This window comes from Chelon labrosus, assembly GCF_963514085.1.
Source record: "Chelon labrosus genome assembly, chromosome: 17".
Lineage (NCBI taxonomy): Eukaryota > Metazoa > Chordata > Actinopteri > Mugiliformes > Mugilidae > Chelon > Chelon labrosus.
The window spans coordinates 13,480,605-13,502,488 of record NC_140350.1 but is presented as its reverse complement, the minus strand read 5'-3'; the positions used below and the strand labels follow the sequence as shown (position 1 = coordinate 13,502,488).

General features: G+C 40.0%; 2 protein-coding genes across 2 annotated transcripts; one reads left to right on the top strand and one right to left on the bottom strand.

Moving 5' to 3' along the window:
• The first annotated feature begins 4,370 nt into the window (after nucleotides 1-4,370).
• nsrp1 (nuclear speckle splicing regulatory protein 1) lies at nucleotides 4,371-8,226 on the top strand. Its single transcript, XM_084564473.1, has 7 exons — nucleotides 4,371-4,426; nucleotides 5,217-5,307; nucleotides 5,462-5,518; nucleotides 5,635-5,763; nucleotides 5,930-6,137; nucleotides 6,419-6,518; nucleotides 6,610-8,226. The coding sequence occupies exons 1-7, from the start codon at nucleotides 4,407-4,409 to the stop codon at nucleotides 7,439-7,441; spliced, it is 1,437 nt and encodes a 478-aa protein (XP_084420599.1). The 5' UTR covers nucleotides 4,371-4,406; the 3' UTR covers nucleotides 7,442-8,226.
• Nucleotides 8,227-8,263: 37 nt separating this feature from the next.
• Nucleotides 8,264-13,368, bottom strand: LOC311502303 (calpain-1 catalytic subunit-like). The gene is made up of 22 exons (XM_084564472.1): nucleotides 13,281-13,368; nucleotides 12,941-13,202; nucleotides 12,755-12,842; nucleotides 12,522-12,637; nucleotides 12,287-12,420; nucleotides 11,999-12,191; nucleotides 11,836-11,907; nucleotides 11,582-11,667; nucleotides 11,379-11,450; nucleotides 11,013-11,170; nucleotides 10,738-10,895; nucleotides 10,586-10,597; nucleotides 10,250-10,452; nucleotides 10,061-10,106; nucleotides 9,900-9,968; nucleotides 9,756-9,813; nucleotides 9,616-9,671; nucleotides 9,419-9,487; nucleotides 9,250-9,328; nucleotides 8,992-9,105; nucleotides 8,765-8,817; nucleotides 8,264-8,439 (listed from the first exon to the last, which is right to left on the bottom strand). Exons 2-22 carry the CDS (start codon nucleotides 13,175-13,177, stop codon nucleotides 8,413-8,415), a joined length of 2,100 nt encoding a protein of 699 aa, XP_084420598.1. The 5' UTR covers nucleotides 13,178-13,202; nucleotides 13,281-13,368; the 3' UTR covers nucleotides 8,264-8,412.
• Between the last annotated feature and the right edge of the window lie 8,516 nt (nucleotides 13,369-21,884).

Genomic DNA, 21,884 nt, shown 5'->3' with positions numbered 1-21,884 from the left:
TAGCGGATACAAGAGATAAAAAAGTAAACATTGAATAAATACAAAAAATAGAAAATTAAATACTATAGACATGGATATTGCAGATGAGAGAATTAAAGACATGTATGTAACCATGAATAAGTTTTTGCATAGATTTCAAAGATGATCCAGTTTGTGTTGAGATAGTCCAGTCAGTGTGTGGTCTACTGAGAGCAGGCTTGGTTGTACAATTCAATTTTCAATTTTATTTATATAGCGTCAATAACAATACAAATCGTCTCAAGACGCTTTACAAAAACCCGGCCTGAAACCCCCAGAGCAAGCCTGAAGGCAACGGTGGCAAGGAAAAACTCCCTTTTAACAGGAAGAAACCTCAAGCAGAACCCAGCTCATATGGAGGGACCCATCTGCCTAAGGCCAGCCGGGTACAGACAGAAGAAAGAGAGAAGAGAACAGCAAAGAGAGAAGAGAAGAGAACAGCAAGATAAACATACATCTGTCATAGATACACATATCTGACTAAAGTGTACATGTGGAATCTTATGATACAAACTGATGATGTTACATGACAGTTTGAAAATGTAAGAGGAATCATAGGCAGGTTGGAGAATTGTTCATTCAGGTAGGAGTGGATAACTTCAGGATTCCATGAAGACTAGGCAGGCTGATGAGACCACGACAACAGATGTAGTATAGAGCTCCACAGGAAACACACCACTCCAGGCCAGAGATACTCACAAGAAGAGGGGGGAAGGGGGGGAAGGGGGGGGGGGGAAGGGGGGTGGGACACACACAGCAGTAAACATTCTACATAGTAATAGCACAGAATTGTATGACTAGTAGTATATAGGAAATTAGAGGGCAAGAGCTCTGTGCCAGAGAAAAGAAAGTGGAGGATGCGAGAGAGGAGAGAGAAGAAAGAAGGAGGACATGTGTTTGGTGCATCGTCCCCCAGCAGCCTAGACCTATAGCAGCATAACTAAGGGATGGTTTAGTCCAGCCCTAACTATAAGCCTGATCAAAAAGGAAAGTCTTAAGCCTGACCTTAAAAATAGAGAGAGTGTCTGCCTCCCGAACCCAAACTGGGAGCTGGTTCCATAGGAGAGGAGCCTGATAGCTGAAAGTTCTACCTCCCATTCTACTTTTTGAAATTCTAGGAACCACAAGTAGGCCTGCACTTTCAGACCGAAGTGATCTGCTGGGATGATATGGTACAATAAGGTCTTTAAGATACGATGGAGCTAGGCCTTTAAGGGCCTTGTATGTAAGGAGGAGGATTTTAAATTCTATTCTAGACTTTAAAGGGAGCCAGTGAAGAGAAGCTAAAACTGGAGTAATATGATCTCTCTTGCTAATTCCTGTCAATGCTCTTGCTGCGGCATTTTGAATCAACTGGAGGCTTTTTAAAGAGCTATTTGGACAGCCAGACAGTAATGAATTACAATAATCCAGTCTGGACGACACAAATGCATGAACTAGTTTTTCAGCATCACTCTGAGACAGGATGTTCCTAATTTTGACGATATTACGCAGGTGAAAGAAGGCAGTCCTGGTCACTTGCTTTATGTGACATTTAAAGGACATATCCTCATCAAATATAAGACCAAGGTTTTTTACAGTAGTACTGGAGGCCAAGGTAATGCCATCCAAAGACACCATGTGATTAGATAATGAATCTCTGAGATGCTTAGGACCGAATACAATAACTTCTGTTTTGTCTGAGTTTAAGAGTAGGAAATTACAGGTCATCCAAGCCTTTATGTCTTTAAGGCATGCTTGGAGTTTAACCAACTGATTAGTTTCATCTGGTTTCATAGATAAATATAGCTGGGTGTCGTCTGCATAGCAATGAAAGTTTATGCCATGTTTTCTAATAATCTTGCCTAATGGCAACATGTATAACGTGAAGAGTATTGGTCCTAGCACAGAACCCTGAGGAACTCCATAACTTACTTTTGTATAAGTAGAGGAATCATTATTGACATGAACAAACTGGAATCTGTCAGATAGATAGGATTCAAACCAGTCTAATGCAGTTCCTTTAATCTTGACCTCACTTTCAAGTCTCTGTAGTAAAATATTATGATCAATAGTGTCAAATGCAGCACTAAGATCTAGCAGAACAAGTATAGAGACAAGTCCACTGTCTGAAGCCATGAGGAGATCATTGGTAACTTTAACCAGAGCTGTTTCTGTACTATGATGAACTCTAAAACCTGACTGAAACTCTTCAAACAGACCATTCTTGTTTAAGTGGTCACACAACTGATTAGCAACAACTTTTTCTAGAATTTTGGAAATAAAGGGAAGGTTGGAGATTGGTCTATAGTTGGCTAAAACATCTGGATCTAAAGTGGCTTTCTTAAGTAAGGGCTTAATTACAGCAATCTTAAAAGACTGAGGCACATATCCTGTTAATAAAGATAAATTTATCTGGTTCAATATGGAGATGTTAATTAATGGAAAAACTTCTTTGAGCAATTTAGTTGGGATTGGATCTAGAAGACAGGTTGATGGTTTAGATGCTGTAATTGTTGAAGAGAGCTCAAGAAGATCTACTGGGGAGAAGGATTCCAGATATTGATAAGGTCGTACAAAAGTTTCTAATGTCGCTGTACTTGCATCTTTAACAGCTGTTGGAAGGATGCCTTGAATATTTTCTCTAATGCCGACAATTTTATTAGTAAAGAAGCTCATGAAGTCATTACTACTGAGGGCTAAAGGAATAGATGGCTCAACAGAGCTGTGGCTCTTTGTCAGCCTGGCTACAGTGCTGAAAAGAAATCTGGGGTTGTTCTTGTTTTCTTCTATTAATGATGAATAATATGCTGTTCTAATACTACTGAGAGCTTTTTTATAAGTTGTTAAACTATCTTTCCAGGCTATGCGAGCTTCTTCAGAATTAGTGGAATGCCAAATTCTTTCTAGCTTTCGGGCTGCCTGTTTTAAACAGCGCAACTGTGAATTATACCATGGAGCTAGCCTCCTCCTATTTATGACCTTCTTTTTCAGAGGAGCAACTAAGTTTAAAGTTGAACTAAGCGATGCTGCAGTGCCATCGACAAAATAATCTATTAGTGCAGGGGTTAAATTGTGGTTGCTGTCGTCCACAACATTGGTACATGGCACTGAGGTTAATGCTTCGTAGCCTCCTGCCTGAGCCTCCCAGCAGCGGGAAAGAAGGACCTGCAGTAACTCTCCTTCACACAGAACGGGTGAAGCAGTCAGCTGCTGAAGCGCTGCCCAGTGCTATTATGGTGCTATTAAGGGGGTGTGTCTGATTTTTCATCAGGGATGACAGCTTTGCTATCATCCTCAAGAGGCTCAAGGGGGCAGCCAATGCAAATTTTTTATTTTTCTTTTTTATAAAAATGATTGCCCAAAGAGTCGATCAGATTTTCTCAAGCCAAGACCATACATTGAACATAAAATCCCACCTAGCCTACTAAAGCTGCAAAATTCTCAAACAGCTGTATTATTTTGCTTTCACACTGTGTTAACTGAAACAGATGTGGAAGGTCAAGGCAAGTGTGGTCCCCGTGGTAGTAGGAGCACTCGGGGCAGTGACCCCCAAACTGGGGGAGTGGCTTCAACAGATTCCAGGAACAACATCAGAAGCCTCAGTCCCAGAGAGTGCAGCCCTAGGAACAGCTAACAGCGCAGAACCCTCAAACTCCCAGGCCTCTGGTAGAGGACCCGAGCTTGAGGATGACACAAATACCACCCCAAGAGGGTGAGAGGGACGTTTTTATATATATATATACTGTATATATATAAAATACAAGAAATAATTAAATCTTATTCCTAATTAAGGGGTGAACTTTCTTCAAATGGTCAAGTAATATGTAAATCTCTTTACAATTTGCATCTGAGAGGAGTTTTATACACTCCATTATTGTTAAGTTTAAATTTTAAATGAAAAATTATTCAGCAACAGTTTGTTTAAGTTATGATCACTTATTTTATGTTGTGTTAACTCCGGACTGGACTCCATTGGACTGGATTGGACTGGATAAATATGTCATTTACGAGAGACTGGTCAATGAGTTACACTGTGGAGTTATATCGTCATCTAGTGGTAGCTATAATAGATGCAATATCTCTATAATAGCAGTGTTTTCACATTTGTCCTAGTGCTCTATGGTAATATGCCCATATATCAATATATATATACCCCCTAAAATGCACATGTTAGTGATAAATCCCATTTTGCTCATCAGTCAGTTTCTTAATTGCGTTTTTGGGTCTGCATATTCGCAACAGTCGAACAGGTCATATTTAGTTGTAACAGAAGAAAGGTTAACTGCCTAAAATATAACTATATTCCCACTACTGCGGAAATATGTCAAAGCAGCATTTGTTTATATGATATTTATGAAATGTATTGTGTCGAATCTGCCGTGCTCGCTCACAGTCCGCAGAGCAAGATGGCGGCCCCTACAAAACAGTAAGTCACAAACATGCTAACGTAGTTATAACAGTGTGTGATTAACTGTTAGTAATTTCTTTCAGTTGACCGGCGGTACAGTTATAGTCGTGATAAAGACTGTGATTCACTATAGCAGCTGTGGTTGGGAAACATTTGTACAAACAGAGGTTTCCATTGCAGCTTCTGCAGTTAGCTCGTTAGCGATATGCTAACGTTATGCTAACCTCCCTTATAACTTAAATCAGCTTATTATCTAGTATAATATGTGCACGCGTTTTCACAGCTTATTTATCAGACGTCTTAATTGTACCTTGCATGTTGTCGGGAGAAGTTAAAAACATTTATAGCTCGCAGTGCAGTTATATGCTAGTTTTCCAGTAGGTTTTATGTCCAGAAAGCCACCAAGCTAATGACCAAGTTAACATACGTTGAAAACATCAATAAATGTGGCAACTCTTGCACCTGGAAAATGGAAAAGAAGAAACTTCTTTGCAGTTTGCTGTTAAAGTATTCGGACTATATACTGTTTTGGTGCAAAACATATCAGTATTTAAGAGACAGTTTGGTTCTAAAAGCTGGAGACATACTGTATCTCTGATCCTCCAAACACTCAGTATGAGACCTTCCTTTTACATTATGCTGTCCATTCAAATGGCTGATTTAGTTTTGGTTTGAGATCCAAAGTCTTTGTATTTGTTCCACTAGAGATACTACCTCTTTTCCTGGTGAATTGTGAGTTTTTTTGCATGTATTGATATCTGAAATTTAGGACAGAGTAAAAAAGAACTTGTTTCCCGATTACCCTCAGATACGGGCTGATCTTGCCGCAGAAGAAGGGATTGTCAAAGACAGGTGTTCTGCAGAAACCCTCAGTGTTTGGGGATGACTCAGATGAGGAGGTGGGTAAACTGTAGACTTTTTATAAGGAGGTAAACACACTATCCCTTGCCGGTCAGCAATTAATACATTTAAGAATTTTCACTATTATGAAAATTAAACAGAGTATTCTGTCCAAATATACTGAATGAAGTTTTGGTATGTTTTGTTTCTTAGACCTCAGTTGGGGAGAGTCTGAAGAGAGAAGCTATCAAGAAGAAGATGATGAAGCAGGTGAGAGAAAGGTGTCACGTGTTTGGGGTCCAGTTAATGTTAGTGTGTAATCAATGCTCTGATTTGTATTTCTCTGGTCTTTGTCAATCTTTCTCTTGCTCTCTTTCTGTCTAAAGACACGCCTGGAGATGCAGAAGGCTCTCGAACAGGACAGCACTGTATATGACTACGATGCTGTGTACGATGACATTCAAAAACAGAGAATTGAGAGCAACAAAAAAGTTCTGGGAGGTGCAGACAAAAGGGTAATCTCATTTATATTTAAAACTTGTATGGCTACATTTGGAACTCACTATAACTTTATTGTTTATGTTGTGCAACATTTGCTTGGTGTAACAAACAGTAAAATACGAGCTATAAAATCCTCATGGACAATAAGTTCATTTCTGTGTCTGCTTATTTTCATTTCAGCCAAAATATATCCACCAGCTGATGAAAGCAGTCGAGGACCGAAAGAAAGAACAGGAACGAAGAGAAGAGAGGAAAATTCAGAAGGAAAGAGAGGCAGAGGGAGAGAAGTTTGCTGATAAAGACGCTTACGTTACCTCAGCTTATAAGCAAAAACTTCTGGAGCAGAAGGAGGAGCAAGAGAAAGAGAAAAGAATTGCCGAGATGGAAGGTTAGAGGGATAATTTTGTTCCACGTGAGATAAAAGTTGGATAAATTCAAAGCAATTTTTGTGGTGGATATTGTAAAAACATATATGCTCAAATGTGCTGACCGTCTGAAAATAGCCTGTGATCTTTCAGATATATTCTGAAAGAACAAAGTTCAGAAAATAAATTTATCTTGATTACTTTAATTAACCTAATATATTTTATCATTTGAAAAATGATGTCCTTTTTGTCAGACAATATACATATATTAATTGTTTGAATTTAATACATTTTTGTTCCTTAGCTGCTTTGGATGTGAAAAAACAGAAAGACCTGAGTGGCTTCTACCGGCACCTGCTGAATCAGACCGTAGGAGAGGAGGCAATACCGGATCACTCTGCAAAGTCAGTCATAGCTTGTCATTAATTCATGTTTTCCAGAACTATACCGAGCTCTTAATGTAACCTTTTTAATTTAATATTATTTATTCCACAGAAGTGAAACCCCGAAGGTTTCGAAAGACTCAGAGAGGACTTCACCTGTTCCCTCCCCGACGTCGCATGACAATATCCCAAGTTCGTGCAGTGACAGTGAGGAGGGGCAGAAGTCTGGGTTTAGCAAGCCTGGTGGGGGTTCTGCACACTCGAAACGCCAGTACAGGCAGAGGTCACCATCATCAGGGAGCGGAGAAGAAAAGGAAAAAGAGAGGGAGAGAGACAAGCATAAGAAGAGCCACAGAGACCAAGACAGAGACAGAGGGAGGGACAGAGATAGAGACAGAGATAGAGACAGAGACAGAGATAGGGACAGAAACAGGGGAAGGGAAAGGGATGACAGACATGGAGAAAGAAGAAGCGACAGGGATAGAAGGAAGGACAGAGACAGAGATCGAGGCAGAGAGGATGACAGAGGCAGAGGCAGGGGGGATACAGAGAGGGAAGATAGGCACGGTAAGAGGGAGAGGAGCCCCAGAGAAAGAGAGCGGGACAAGAATGGGGAAAGAGAGAAGAGGAATCCAAATGAAGAGAGGCGGAAGGATAAATATGGAGAGGAAGAGAAGGAACAAAGGAAAGAACCCCAGAAGGAGAAGGCAGTGAAGAGAGAGGAAAAGGATCCAGAAAAGAAGGAAGCAGTCACAGAAGAAAGAAAGGAAAAAGAAGATGAACAGAAAAGGGAAGGTGAGGAGGAAGAGGGAACGGAGGAGAAGGTGAACAAGTTTGCAAAGCGCAGCACGGATCAGGCTGTCAGTTCGGCAAGAGAGAGGTACATGGCCAGACAGATGGCACGCTCTGCATGTAAGAGCTACATCGAGAAAGAGGAGGACTAAGAGTTGTCCAGCACACAATGAAAACATACCTGAATTGCACTCAACCTTTTTCTCAGTTGAATGGATAAGATTAACAAATGTTTTTGTTATTTTCTTTATCTTGAATAAATCCCATGGAAAGACAAAACCCAACAAGTTTCTTCTTCTGTCAATCGTTTTGTTACCCAAACCCACTGGTCCTTACTGAGGTTTTAAATATTTATAGTTTCTATTACTGCCCAACAACAGCTGAGCTCTGTCGGTTTTAACAAATGTTCTTCAAACCGGTGGGAATGGTGATTTGCTGCGGACTATTTTCAGCTGTGAATTTATACACATTTGGCAACACTGGTGGGTGTTTCCTGCAACGGTCCAAGTGAGATTGAGGTCAATAGCACATAGGAATAAGCTAAAAATTCTTGTTAGCAGGATCTCTTCATTGCTGGTTACAGTCTTTCCATGGGACAAAAATGAAAGTGTAAAAGATTGCCAACAGTGGTTCCTGAAACCACTTTTTGAAATGGTGCTCTCATGGTCTGGGAGACAGGAACTTTTGATTTAAATGAAATAACAATGCTGATCTGTAAATATGAGTAAAACATTGACAACTTCATCACATACTGGAATGTAAATAGGAAAACTAAATCTTATTGCTCAATTTGGAGGATGGACTAGCGTGGAATGACGTGGTGTTTATTCACTTTTTTATCAGATGTAGTCGGTGATGAATTAATAAAATAATCACTTGTTCACAGTTTCCTTTTTCAGACATTTCCTGTTCTTCAGACATTTTCTGTTCGATATTAAATTCCATATTAAAAGAATGACCATTACAGAAGACAATTCAGAGTAACACATTTTATTGATTCTTTTTCATTGTGTTACTGCAAATACACTGTTTTCGTACAGGAAGACATCAGTTCTAATAAAAGCAATGCTCGGTTGCAGGAATCTTTTTTCACGTGTCTCCTGACGTCTGTGACAGCTTTGGTCTAGCTGTAGATGGTGTGGATGGACCACTGAAAAAAGAAAAGGCAGTTTAGCATTACTATCTCTAACTGTCTTTATGTTAAGTGCTTTCCATACACAATGTAGAAATATATAATAGTATAACATATAGCAGAAAGGGATGACCCAATACCACATTTATTAATGTCCAATACTGATGCTGCAGCCTCAATATTTGACTATATTTGAATATTTGACTTGTGATATTTATATATGGGAATGTATTAATGCTAGTTTTAGGTCAGATAATATGATTATCTTTTGCATGTTTGTATTAAGTAATGAGGAATACATCAATAGATGGCATCATGTGATAATACACTAAATAATACACACCTCGTCCCAGGTCACAGTCATCGTTCCATTGGTTGATTTGCGATTGAAAGTGTCTGCAAAGCAAAGCACTCAGGTTTATTTAATGCACTATGAGCTTAAACACATTTTGAAATGGATGAACAACATGGATTTACTTGTTCAGCCCCACAGCCGTCTACATTCTGATCAAATTAACACCAAGTTTTATGTGTTTTTGTAAGCAATGTTAAAGTTGCCAGGTCACTCACCTGATGTGTATTGAAGGCGAAGCATGAGAGTGATGAACTGCTCCAAGGAGGTGGATGAGAATACCGAATACCGAAACATCATCATGCTAACCATGGAGTCATTCGTATCAATTCCTGGTATGAACACAAAGAGAAAGTGATGAATACTCCAGTTAGAATATAGATATAACTCCAGATATAAAGGATGTTCCTGTGGTGATTGTTTAAACATCTTACTAAGTTATAGCGACGTCCAAAAGCAAAGATAAACAGTCGTACCTGCAGCCTGAATTGCGTTCTGGAGCTCGTATTTAGTCAGAGATCCGTTGCCATTCAGATCAGAGCGGTGGAAGAGATCCTGAGAGAGATTTTTTTAAATCATTAACTGCTCATCACTAAGTATGTGTAATACATCTCAGAGGGATAGAGCTATCATTATCTGGATTACCTTGAATTCATTCATCTTCTTCCAGAGAATGGAGAACTCAGTGTAGGTCATCATCATCCTTTTGTCAAGCTGTGCATGTTAAGGATATCTCATAGAAGACATGACAAACAATTGCAGGTGAGAATGTTTCATTCTGACTGAAATGTTTTTGTTGTTTAGTGAAAAGGACAGGAAACCATTTCAGTATTTAAGGATACATCCACCATAGCAATCATGCTGCTGCAGGTGTCCACACTAAAGCCGCGGTAGGGGCCTGTGATGAAAAAGGAGTCAGAATTTACAACAAATGAATCACGATTTTGAGTGTTTCAAGAGCCAATGTGATAAGTCAACTCACCATGAGGAAACTGGTCATTCAGGAGCTTCTGGAGCTGCATGGCATTCAACTCTCCGTTCTGACAATGGACACAGAAACTATGTTTGATAGAGATCAGAAATGAAAGAGAAAGAAGTGAAGAGAAAGCAAAAAGTAATATCACACCTGATCAGCGTAGCGATTGAACAAGGAACGGCTGACGTCAGTCGTTCCCTCATCTGGAGTTGTAGGGACCTTGAAGAGAACAAAGCTTGTCAGATCATCACAAACATCTGTCTGAGTGAGAGGCTCTAAAGTTTACAAGTTTGTTTCTTTAAATTTCATACCTCTGCTTCCTTGTGGTCATCATCATCTCCTCTTCCAGTATGGGGGCTGGATACAGAGGAGAATGTGTTAAAGTCTTTCTGTTATTTTTGGAAAATGTCTGACTCTAATGGCAATCCTTCAGTATGGCTTAGATACTCAAATGGTCTTTAGAATAAAAGCCTTCGTTGCAGCATCTGAGAAGTCTTTACCTGATCTGAGCATCGACCTTGGTGTAGACAGTGAGAACAAACTCTGCATTTGTGTTGGGTTCCATGGTGCAGGGGATGATGACGTACTCCCCGGGCTGCAGACTGTGCACCTGAACGACCTCCCTTTCATAACTGTACATCTGGTGGTCCTTCCCACGCCATTTTCCGTCAAAGAAGGAGGGTCCCAGGCGTCCTTGTTTGGTCTGGAATGAATATGGAACTCATTTTATTAAACGAAATTCTTTCCTGAACTTTATTTATTTATGAGCCTATTTGATGATGATTTGATTGTGAACACACAGCCGAAGTGTGATACATGCTCTCCTGTGTACTTACCCCTGGTGGAACCTGTTAAATGTGAAACAGAAATGTCATTATATGATTTTCAGATCAGTCAGAAACTAAGAAATTTCCACATTTGCTAATATGAATTTTGTCTTATTAAATCATTGCTTGATATTTCACAGACAGTAGTTCAGAATGAACACCTTGAAGATTTTAAGTGCAGTTGGGTGGAAGTTTCTCTCCTTGCGATGTTCCTGCTCAGGTTTCTGCATCAGGGAGAGTACGACGTTTTGGTCTCCCCTCTCCTTCTCGTCAATGATTTTCACCTGGATGCGGTACTGAGGATTTGTTGCAAAGGAGGCTACAGGTAATGACAAACATAGAAGCAAATCAAGTTAAAAGAGGGTTAAAAGGTAAAAAGTATGAGAGATAAACCATATTGTTCCCAGTTAGCAGTAAGTGATTGAACTGGACTCACACTTGTTCACGTCGCCACCTGCATTTATCCCTGCAACCCAGCTGCCATCGTAAGTCATGGATTTCCACTGGCAGGTATAGTCGCCGTCAAGGAAGTTAGGATTCTCACAGCAGATAGAAATCATTTTGAAATAGACACAGAAGTCCTTCAGCTCCATCCTGGTAGACATGTAAAATGAAATCAAATGTTAACACTGAGCATAGAAACTTCACTCCAAGTACTGCTACCCCACATCCAAACCAAAATTGTATGCTTGCTTGTTTTTATCATTTGTGAAGGCACCTTGTGAAGTCTTTCCACGCTCATAGTGCATTTTTTTTATAATGTTTATACATTAGTTTATGACAGCGCTGCTGTTTGATTTACCAGAACTCTCCATCTTCATGGTTGAAACACTTCTTCCGATCTTCTTGGCTCACACTTTTCCACATGTCGCAGCTGAGCACAAGAAAGACATCAAGGACTGAACAGTGGAATGGAACGATGGAAAGGACTTCTTTTTGCTTCCTTTCTTCAAAATAATATACACAAATTTATTTTCATTTTCTTTTAGGAATAAATTCAGATACTTGTCGTTCCAATTTCCTTTCCACTCCGTATCTCCATAAGGGTTCATGATTTGCAGCAGCCTTACTTTGGAGCCGTAATAACTGACCTGGTAAATAAATAAATAAATAAATAAAAATCAGAAACTTGGAATACTTCTAGAACTGTATGAGCAACCAGTGCAAAAATAATACTGTCAAAATCTTGCTAATTAAGCTCTTGTGGCTTTCATTTTGAGACTAATTCTTGCATATACTTTTGCAGCGTCACTGTTTACCTCAGTCACAGCTGTGATGGAATAAGCATGTGCATCCACCAATCCAGTCTCAACGTTGTTGTCCATCATCCTCTGAAAGAGACAGAGATGGAAAACTAAGTTTAAAAGTCCTAAACAAAGGTGTGATTAAGAAAAATCTAACAAGAATTCTTACAATTTTTACCCCTTTCAGGTCAGTCCCACAGCAAATCATTGAATTGCACCCAGTGGCTCTGCTCAGCTGAAGCCACAGCTCGTCAACATGACTGAAGGAGTGCCCTTCCTTAAAATTGTAATAAATGCTCACACCTCCGGTGAAATCCTTGCAGGCATCTGATGGCATGCCAAAATTCATATCTGCATATGAACCACAGACTCTGAAGGAGAGAGGAAACATGTTTGGAATCAGAGGTTTTAAATCTTGATTCTGGTGTTTGTACCACAAATTCTTTACTGTGAGATAGTTACATACTTGGCATATGCTTTCTCCAGCAGAGGAGCCCAGAACTCATTTTCCCCTTTGAATTTCACAAGCAGCAGCTCTTTATTGTTTGTTGGCAGGTAGTCGTCAATGACAACATCCACCCACTTGCCGAACCTCCAGAACTGAGGACAAAAACTAATTAATAACCACAATCTATCGTTCCAAAGTATCATGAAATAATCTCTTTGACACACTGAAATAAACCATTAGATTAATTCTTTACCCTGAAGTGAAATATTCCTGCATAGTTATCAAAGGACTGCTCCATGGGCACAACTTGAGCCATCAGGTGTTCGTGGATAGTCAGTGAAGAAATTGCCGCAAGAAACCAGCAGTCGCCTGGTAGGTGAAGAAAGCAAATACTTCTCTTAAGTACTGCCACATAGTTCTCATTTGCACCTAATCAAGTCAGTCTTTTTTGTTGTCTTCAGCTTCAAACCAGAAATCTTTCCTTACTCAGAGAGCCTTGGCCAAAGTCAAATCTAGAGGCTCCTTTTGAACAGAAAACTGGTTCGGAGTTGATGTTGCGTGTTCTCAAGATTTCCTGGACAAGACAGTACACAAAATTAACGTGATGCTGACAAGAATTTAAATGCACATACAGAGAAAAACAGCAAAAAAACCCATTCTGAATCATGTTACCGAAGGACGAAGCCATTCCACGTCATTATCCGGCAAGTCACTCAAGCCTAGGTCACCCAAGGAAGCGCTGTTGGGAGGGAATGTGCTGTCCAGAAACAGCCGTCCCTCGCGAAGGTTGTCATCTTTCAGCTGCGCATAGTCTTGGTTTTTGTACTTGGCAGGGTTAGACGGGCTTCCCTCACTACCATCTTGGTAGCGCAGGTTGATGATAGAGGTGCAGGTTCCAGATGAAGGCATGTTGACCAAAGGCTTCAGAGGGACTCTGAAATACAAAAAGAAATATTAAATGAGAGTGGAATTTAAAATGCAAAAGCAGATTCAGAGATGAACACAGGATTACCTGAGAGATGGGGACAACCAAGAGCTGGTTCTCTGGTCTGTGCAGTGCACTGCTCCTTTCTTATATTCACACTGTGTTACGTAAGTGTTGAGTTTATTGTGCCCTCAAGGTAATAAAGAAACCACAATGGGAGGGGAGAAAATATCTGATATTCTGATCTCTTTTGACATGTTGTGTTTTGTTAATTTATACTCAAAGGCAGACAAAACTTGCAGGTTAGCAATCAGATGTGAATGTATTTATTTATTTATGTTTACCTGTCTTACTTTTGTTTCATATCTCCTCTCACTGTGGCCCTGAATCAATCCTTTCTACTGCTTTTGTGCATAAACTTGGATGGATGTTTGTTTCGTGCTTTTTAGTAATTTCAATGAACATGAGAAATTTGTTGTGTCTGGCTAAACTGACATGTTAAGTCCACTGTATATCATGAGACAGAACAGAGAAATCTGCATCTTTACCTATCAAATTAGTCTCAAATAATTTTTTTAAACTAACACAACACACACACCTAAAATAAAAACCTGGGAGAGAATTAAAAATATACAATTTTGAATAAAAAGAAGAAGGATCTTCTGATGTGGGAGTTGAATTATGGTAGACAACGCCTGTGAACGCATAAGAATGAAACAATAAGAGTGGGTTGTATGTGAGTTATGGATGCTATAAAATCTAGTCCAAATAACTTATTCATGTCATATGATGTAAAACTTTTCAACAAGCGGTACAGTTAACCCCCTAAGGGAATTGAGGAATTAATTTTTTCTCTATAGGGTGCAGGTGGGAATGGAAAAGAAAATGGTATGGAAAATGGTATCCATGGTAGTGCAAATGTGCCTATTGAGTTTCAGTGGAGGTTATTGCACAACAGTCTATGAAGGAGAGATTGATGGTGTGAGGAATTTGATGGCTTAAGGGCAGTAGCTGTTTTTTAATCTATTCATTCTGGATTTGATTTCTCTGTATCTTCCCAGAAGGCAGTGTGGTGAACAGTCTGCATCCAGGAACGGTGTGATCCTTGGAAATGCTGGAGCCAGCAGATGTTTTTTTGCAATGTAAAAATTGTAAAAATTGTAAAAAACAAACAAAAAAAAAAAAACACACCGTAAAACAAAACAAAAACCAATGCACAAATCAAGCTAAAACATTTTCACCCCTTTTCTGAAATAATTATTTACCGTAACACAATCTTTTATGGTGCATGTGAGTGTGAATGGTTGTCTGTCTCTCTGTGTTAGCCCTGCAATAGACTGGCGACATGTCCAGTGTGTACCCCGCGTCTCGCCCGATGACAGCTGGGATAGGCTCCAGCAGACCCCGCGATCCTTCACAGGACAAGCGGTTACAAGATAGATGAATGAATGAATAAACAAGCAATTTTTTATCATAGGTGCCCAACTTCCTTTTTTGTTTTTTTTGGTTCAAAACAATTCCATGTCACTGCTAATATGCAAATAGTCAAAGGGAATTGCAACCCACAGTAGTAATAATTATTCCTCTGCCAGCATGGATGAGCTCTCCTGTGTTGGTGCATGCATTTGTGGATGGGTTGTTTGGTTTCCCGAATGTACAGGTCTGTACACTTCTCGATACACTGAACAGCATACACCACATTACTCTGTTTTTGCCTGGGTGTTTTGTCTTTAAGGTGGACCAGTTTTTGCCCAAGTGTATTCCCTGGTTTGAAATTAACTGGAATCCTGTGTTTCCTGAAAATTCTCCGGAGTTTCTCCGACACCCCAGCCACGTACGGGTTGGCGATGTTCTTTCTTTTGTTGTGCTCCTCCTCTCCTTTTTGGGATATATTTTTGAGCCTTTGACAAAGGCCCAGTTGGGATACCCACATGTCTTGAGAGTTCGTTTGATGTGTTTTTGCTCCTTCTCTTTGCCATTCAGTCTTGTGGGTACTGTCTGTGCTCTGTGCTCTTCAGCAAGAGAGAGAACAATGGCCAAGCAGAGGCTTTTATATGACCTGATGACCTCAGAGGTCACGTGCCACTGTCAGCCAGTGATAACTGCTGGGTCAGTTTACTCACACATCAGCAAACACAAACCACTGACCTTGTAGATGGTGAAGCCCATTTCGTGATATTTGACTTTGCTGCGGTATTCCTCATTAGGTTTCTGCAGCAAAGACAATAAGACGTTCTTGTCTCCCTGGTACTTTGTTATTGTGAGACGGTACTGTGGATTGGTCCGAAATATTCCTGCGTAGTTATCCTTGAAGCTTTGGTCCTGAGGCACCACTTGCATCATCAGTGGCTTACGGAAAGTCAGCGCTCCGAGAGATGAAAGGAACCAGCAATTGCCTGGATACAAGCACAGAGCACACAACTGCAGTTGAATTATTTCATGAAGCTTTTGCCTTTTTACGTTGGCTTTACAATACATTGACTAATTTAAGTTTGCATACCAACTCATCCTTGTTTGAAGTCAAACCTTGAAGTCATGTCCACAACAAATGAGGGATCATAATACCCTGTAAAAGGTCAGAGTCATTTGGGTTTTTCTTTTTTTTTTTGTCCTCTTTTATAAAATTTGGACAAGTTTACTTACATGTGGTCAGAGCCACTCCACCTCGTTGAACTCCTCAGCTGTCTTACCCTCCAGTTTTCCCAGAGTTGAGGTTTGCTGGGAACGTTTCATCCTCAAAGTTCCTCCCCTCATTGAGCAGAGTATCTTTGAGTATCCTTGCAATCTTGGCCTTTAAATTTCACAGGGCTTCCCTTACGTCCAGCCTAAACCTCAGTTCATGGTACTTTAACTTTAGGTCTGTTCAGTTTGGGGCAAATATTGTTATGCAATTAAAATGTGATTAATCAAGATTAATTAATTACAAAGCCTCTAATTAATTATTCTTTTTAATCGAGTCCCACCCCTACCGAATTTATAATCTTGACACGCTTATTAACAGCGAGGGTGAATTCATCCACTTGAACCTTCCCTTTGTGGAAGGTAAAGCCTTTGTTTGTTTTGCATCTAAACCTCAGTTCATGAAGGCAATGCTGGATCAAGTCAGTCAACCTCAGGACTGATGCACGTCAAACATGTTGTAACATTCAGTGAACAATAATTTGCATACTTCTGCAACATCTGTTGTGCAAGGGAGGGATACTATGATATGTTTATCTCTTCTTACCCCATCAACCCTGGAGATACTCAGCAAGGGCATTTGCTACAAGTAAATCAGTCATTGTCTATCTGTTGTAAACACGGCTGTGCCTCACGTTTCCAAACAGAACATTGTATTGTGATGGAGGGAAACATGGCATTGGAACTAAGTTAGCATCAGAAATCAAACGGTTATTCTAAGCAAAGAGGAGCATTCTCAGAGTCAAATCAGACTGGAGGTTTGTAAGGGGGTATGGTCTAATAGAATGTTAGAGGAAGAGAAAAGGTCTCCAAAGCAGACACTTGAGTTGGGTTAAGACATACAGGTATTTCAAAGACAATACTGGACTCACCCCGAGTTTGGACCGCCCCTAAAGAACCACAGACACCCATTATGCAGTATATCTGTCTGTATACTAGGACTTATCTACCATTTAATTCGGTGCAATGTTTTCTCTTTGTTCCACATTTAACTGTTGTTCTCCAGACTGTGGTCATTTAAGATTGGGACAGTGACTGTATAGACTCCTACCTATTATCTATGTAACTTGTATTATGTATTTTTTCACACAGTGAAACATGTGAATAATCATGTCTGTATCTTTGCTGCTCTGGAGTTGGACATCTGCACCATATCATTCCCACCCTAGCTTTTAATTTTCTGGAATTTACACCTTCCAGTTTGCATTTTTATGGACAAGGATTCTTACTGCAGCAGGATACTGGACACAAGCTTTGCAAGAACTTCAAGACCAAAGAGCCCAACTGTCAGATTTTCCTCCATTTGACGTCAACCCCGCTGAACATTTATAAAGGCACTTGAACACTAACATTGTTGACATCTCTGGAAGCCCCCCAAGACACTGTGAGAACATGCAGCAATAACACGATTAAAAGGTTTTGCACAAACATGTCAACTCCATGCAGCTCAGAGGCTTGTCTTACAAAAGAATGAACAGACCACATGAGATTTAATTTCAAAGCTGGTTTACCGTTACTAGGAAAAAAAACAACCAAAAACCTAAAACCAGCACCATCTTGTCAATATGTCTGCAGGGAGTATGAATTTGTTGGTGCAGTTGTAGCCTGTCTAGTTTTATCAGTTGAAGATCACTCTCCACAATGATTCTTTTGGCAGAAAATATGCCTCAAACTAACAGAATCACTTTCTTGTTTTTCCAAGGTAATAACACCTCAGACCAGTATTTGCATTTTGCTTTAAAATCATCCATCAGCTTCAGCTCACACCCCCTTAAAACATGCACTCATGAGGATGTTTAAATGACAGTTCTGAAGAGAAGTGGAGAAAACTAGTATGTAATCCTCATTTTTGAACACTGCTGAGAAACATTATCCACAAAGTATACTTTAAAAACAAAAAACAAAAACAAAAACAAACTTTGAGCAAGACTCAAGGACAAGTAAAAGTAGTTATTGGTTCTGTAATTGGCGGCATTTTGACTGGTGAGAAACTAACTACACTGCAAATAAAAATAAAAGCATGTGTCGATAGTGTCTTATAAGCGTTGATTTTTGTTTGGGTCCAACATCACGTACATTAACAGACGCTCCCTTTTGAATGTATGATATTGCATCTCTAACTCAAAAAGTAGTTGGACAGTTGGTTACAAATAAAAAATTTTAATTTATTAAACATTGAATCAATGCACTTTCACACAGTAAAATGTTCAACATGCCATCCATCTTCAGAACAATTTCCACTGGTCCTTTTGCCATCTGAAGAAGACAAACAGCTTGATTAGACACAAAAACTTAATGTTTATGCACTCCAACATCAACTCCACAGAAGAGGTTTATGGTAAAATATTTTCACTACAACCTGTTAATACTGCAATTAGTCAGTTCCCAGCAGAGGACATTACTGGACAGCCTTTCTGAACATTTTATCAGCAGGTATTTGCCTAGGTTTCTAGTTAAAAAGTTAATATTTCTGCTTATGAATGGATATATCTTACCAAATAGTGCATCCAGGTATACTGAGTCAGCATTGCAGCAACCATCTAATTCTGAATGACAAAAAAAAAAAAGGTTTAGTTTGCAAATAATTTCATTCACACCGTGAGATGCTGCCATTTAATGTTCAGAAAACCGAGAGTCACCACTGAACAATCTGACGGTAATTCCAGCATTTTCAGTTTAGATTTCATCACAACAATTAATCATGACTATTTGTACAGCAGCTTAAAAATCTACCTGTCAAATCAACTTGACTGCAAACATCAGGCGACAGCCACGCTGGCAGAAGTGCACCTGTACTTAAAACAAATATGAGGGGGGAGATAAAGACATCAGAACATACAAATTGATTCTGAAAACATCCATCGAGTGCAACTTCAAGACTCAGAAAAGTGGATCAGAAAAAAATTGTCAGTCGTTGCATCAGACGGCACTTCCTATTCCAGGTTTTCATCATTGATAAAGCTGCTCACTGGGCAAAGAAGTTTCAATGAACCCACTAATGTACAACATGAGCATTTTTGCAATTTTGTTGTATAAACCTGTTCAGACTTTGAAGCCCATTTTCAGTGTATGAAAGTGAGCTCACGAAACAAACATGACGCATCTATAATTTAACTTACAGTGATCATCTCAATAGTGCAGCTGGATTGACGATCAGTCACTTCTCAGCAGATCTGAACACCTTAAACAAGAAAAAAATAATTGTGAAACAAAGTATCAAGGGAATTCAGACGAAACGTTACCATCCTTTTGTGTTCAGAAAACCAATGATCACCACTGAACAATCTGCCGGTAATTCCAGCTATATCACTTTTAGTTTCATCACAACAGAAGTGGCTTCCATTTTATGACAAAATAAGGTGAAGATATAAATTTACCTGTATGAAATTAACTATCAGCCATGCTGCATTAGCTGGGAGCTTAGAGCGACACATGGCAACTTGTAAGAGAATGAAAACGACAACATTAGAGAAGCAACAGAAGGGTAGCTGTATTGTTTGTTAACATCAGTTGTCGGCACTTCATTTTAAGTGTCACTAAAGAAATGTTAACTTACCCATCATTCACACACTGCCATCAGGTGGCATATGGATTCTTACAGCTAACGGTCACCATGGGCGCACTATCATGGAAGCGCAGGAGCGAGACAGACAGTTCGCGCCAGGTAACGAGAGCAAAACAAACCGTGAGCCCAAATGCAGTACGAGAGCTGCTTTTAAGTTAAAGGCGATCGATCTGGCTGACTTTTCTGGTATAGTAGGCTGGTTATTTTGATACAGTAAACGGCCGTGTTACTGCACCTTTACTGCTGTGTTGGCTGTTTTCGAAAAAGATGCTGGTTATTTTGTTGAGCAGCCGGCCTACTGCACTTTTGCTGCCGTGTTACAGGCAAGCACTTTTAAAAACGAATTAAATTTAGCCATTTAACGTTATTGCCTCGTCAAGCGTTGTAAGCTTTGTTTTTTGTGCACTACTACGGTACTATGACTCCAGGAAGTGCGCTAGGAGCTCACCGTTGTATTAGGCCTATGTGTGCACTGCACGAATGCTGTTTGTAATGTCAAAGATGTGAAAGTTTGATCGATTGATTGATTGAAAGATTTATTGTGTTTCTCAAATGTAAATAAATGGGACGCTTTCCAAACAGTCATTTCTGTCCCGACAAATCCCCTCCGTGGTAGAAGAAACCCTTACGGTAATTAAACATTAAAACACCAGCGGCTTATAGCCCAGTCGGGTGCGGCTTATAGTCCGGAAATGACGGTAGATGTAGGCCCTTAGTAGCACATTCACATCGTCGAAGAAAAACGAGATGATAAGGTCAATAAAGGTGTTTAACACACACCTTTACCCAAACGAGACAAATTAAGCACAATATATCATTTTATCTTTTATACTGTGCATCATCACTCCTCTTACCGAACTACATTGCTAACGTTCAACTACCGGATATAAGGAGAAATTGCGTCAACTTACGTGTGTTATTTGAAAAGCAGCGTGGAGTTGCATTTATTTAACTCCACTTTAAAGGTTCAATAAAGACTCCGGCAACACCACGACATCAGACTGAACACTGAAAAAGTCAAGGACCAGCAACCATTGACTGTACTAGCAACCAACGCTAGTGTTGCGTCGGTCGCGAATGATTCGTTCGTTTGAACGAATCTTTTGAGTGAACGTAGGCTACTGAATGGAATCACTTCATGAACTGATTCGTTCCTTTCTCAGTTCAGTTGAGCTCTGCCGCGAACGTGCCGTGCCAAGGACAGAATCAGTTCATGAACTGATTCTGACATTTGGTCACAAACACAGGCTGGAAAAATGCACGCACATAATGTTCGGTCTTCGGTATGTATTATTGCACTAGACGGAGCACCATATTTGCATTAGACCTACAGGGGAATACATAATATAAAACAGTGTATATAATACCCTTACATTAATACACGTCTATAAGCTCTGACTGCCAGGCAGATTTAAATATCTGAAGTTTTTAAAAGTAATTTCTGCTGTAGCTGTGATGTGTGTGGTTTTTATATACATATATATATATATATATAAACTCCTCCTGCTGCTGTAGTGTTGTGTCACTCGCTACAAACAGAGGTGAGTCTGTCAGGCGATTCACGTTCGCACTGCCACTCATGATTGGCGAACGTAGGATACTGCAAGATTAGCGAATCAGTACGTTCGCGATTCTAGTGATCCTAGAATCTTACAGCGAATCACGAGGCCTGTGTCAATCACTCGCGTAGGCTACTGCTGAACACACAGATAGAACTGCCACTCAGGGCAGGGGACACGTTTAGTAACTGTACATGCTGTAATTAGCGCTGGCTTGTTGACATCCGTGTAGCACCGTGTAGTAGCCTATAAACTGTATAGAATAAAACGAGGCTAGAAGCTAACATGCTAATGTTAAACATGCTGTTATTTGACGGACACTTTCAGTGTGTATGTTAGCATGTACGTTAACATACTGGTGTTTGCCGCAGTGGTAGCCTACTGTCATTTGTATTTTAGTAAGTTTTCTGTTGGCTGTATTACGTGCCACCGTGGAACAATAGACTAACCGATTCAGTCCGTTGTCTGCTAATTAGTATAACGTTACTACGTCTTTGTGTCAATCTCCATTCATATATTTTAGTATTTAGTGCTGTAATGCTTGTGATTTGAACTTTTATTGGTCAACCGTATGGACTGATGTCGCAGATCGCCGGGCTGCCGACCACAGATACGCTGAGCGGTTGCCTTGGCAACCACCGGATGTGGATGCGTGTGACATCAATCAGGGCTCCTGCTACGGAACGATTCGGTGAACGAATCTTTTGAACGAATCATTTTAATGAACTGATTCTAGTGATTCAGTACAGTCAAAAGAACTGCCGTGCCCATCACTAAGTCCAACGCAGGTTGGTTGGGAGCGCTCATAGCGCTTATAAACTGTAACAGTCGCGGAAATAAAACGTCACTACTTATTTGCTTCTAGCTGCGCGCTACATCGACGTGGAA

Coding starts and splice junctions, on each gene's coding strand:
- LOC311502303 (XM_084564472.1), bottom strand. CDS start 13,177: ATGCCTTCATCTGGAACCTGCACCTCTATCATCAACCTGCGCTACCAA. Junction 9,814..9,899: donor TCAATCGCTACGCTGATCAG/GTGTGATATTAC, acceptor GTCCATTGTCAG/AACGGAGAGTTGAATGCCAT. Junction 8,818..8,991: donor TCGCCTTCAATACACATCAG/GTGAGTGACCTG, acceptor TTTGCTTTGCAG/ACACTTTCAATCGCAAATCA.
- nsrp1 (XM_084564473.1), top strand. CDS start 4,407: ATGGCGGCCCCTACAAAACA. Junction 5,308..5,461: donor GGGATGACTCAGATGAGGAG/GTGGGTAAACTG, acceptor TTTGTTTCTTAG/ACCTCAGTTGGGGAGAGTCT. Junction 5,519..5,634: donor AGAAGAAGATGATGAAGCAG/GTGAGAGAAAGG, acceptor TTCTGTCTAAAG/ACACGCCTGGAGATGCAGAA.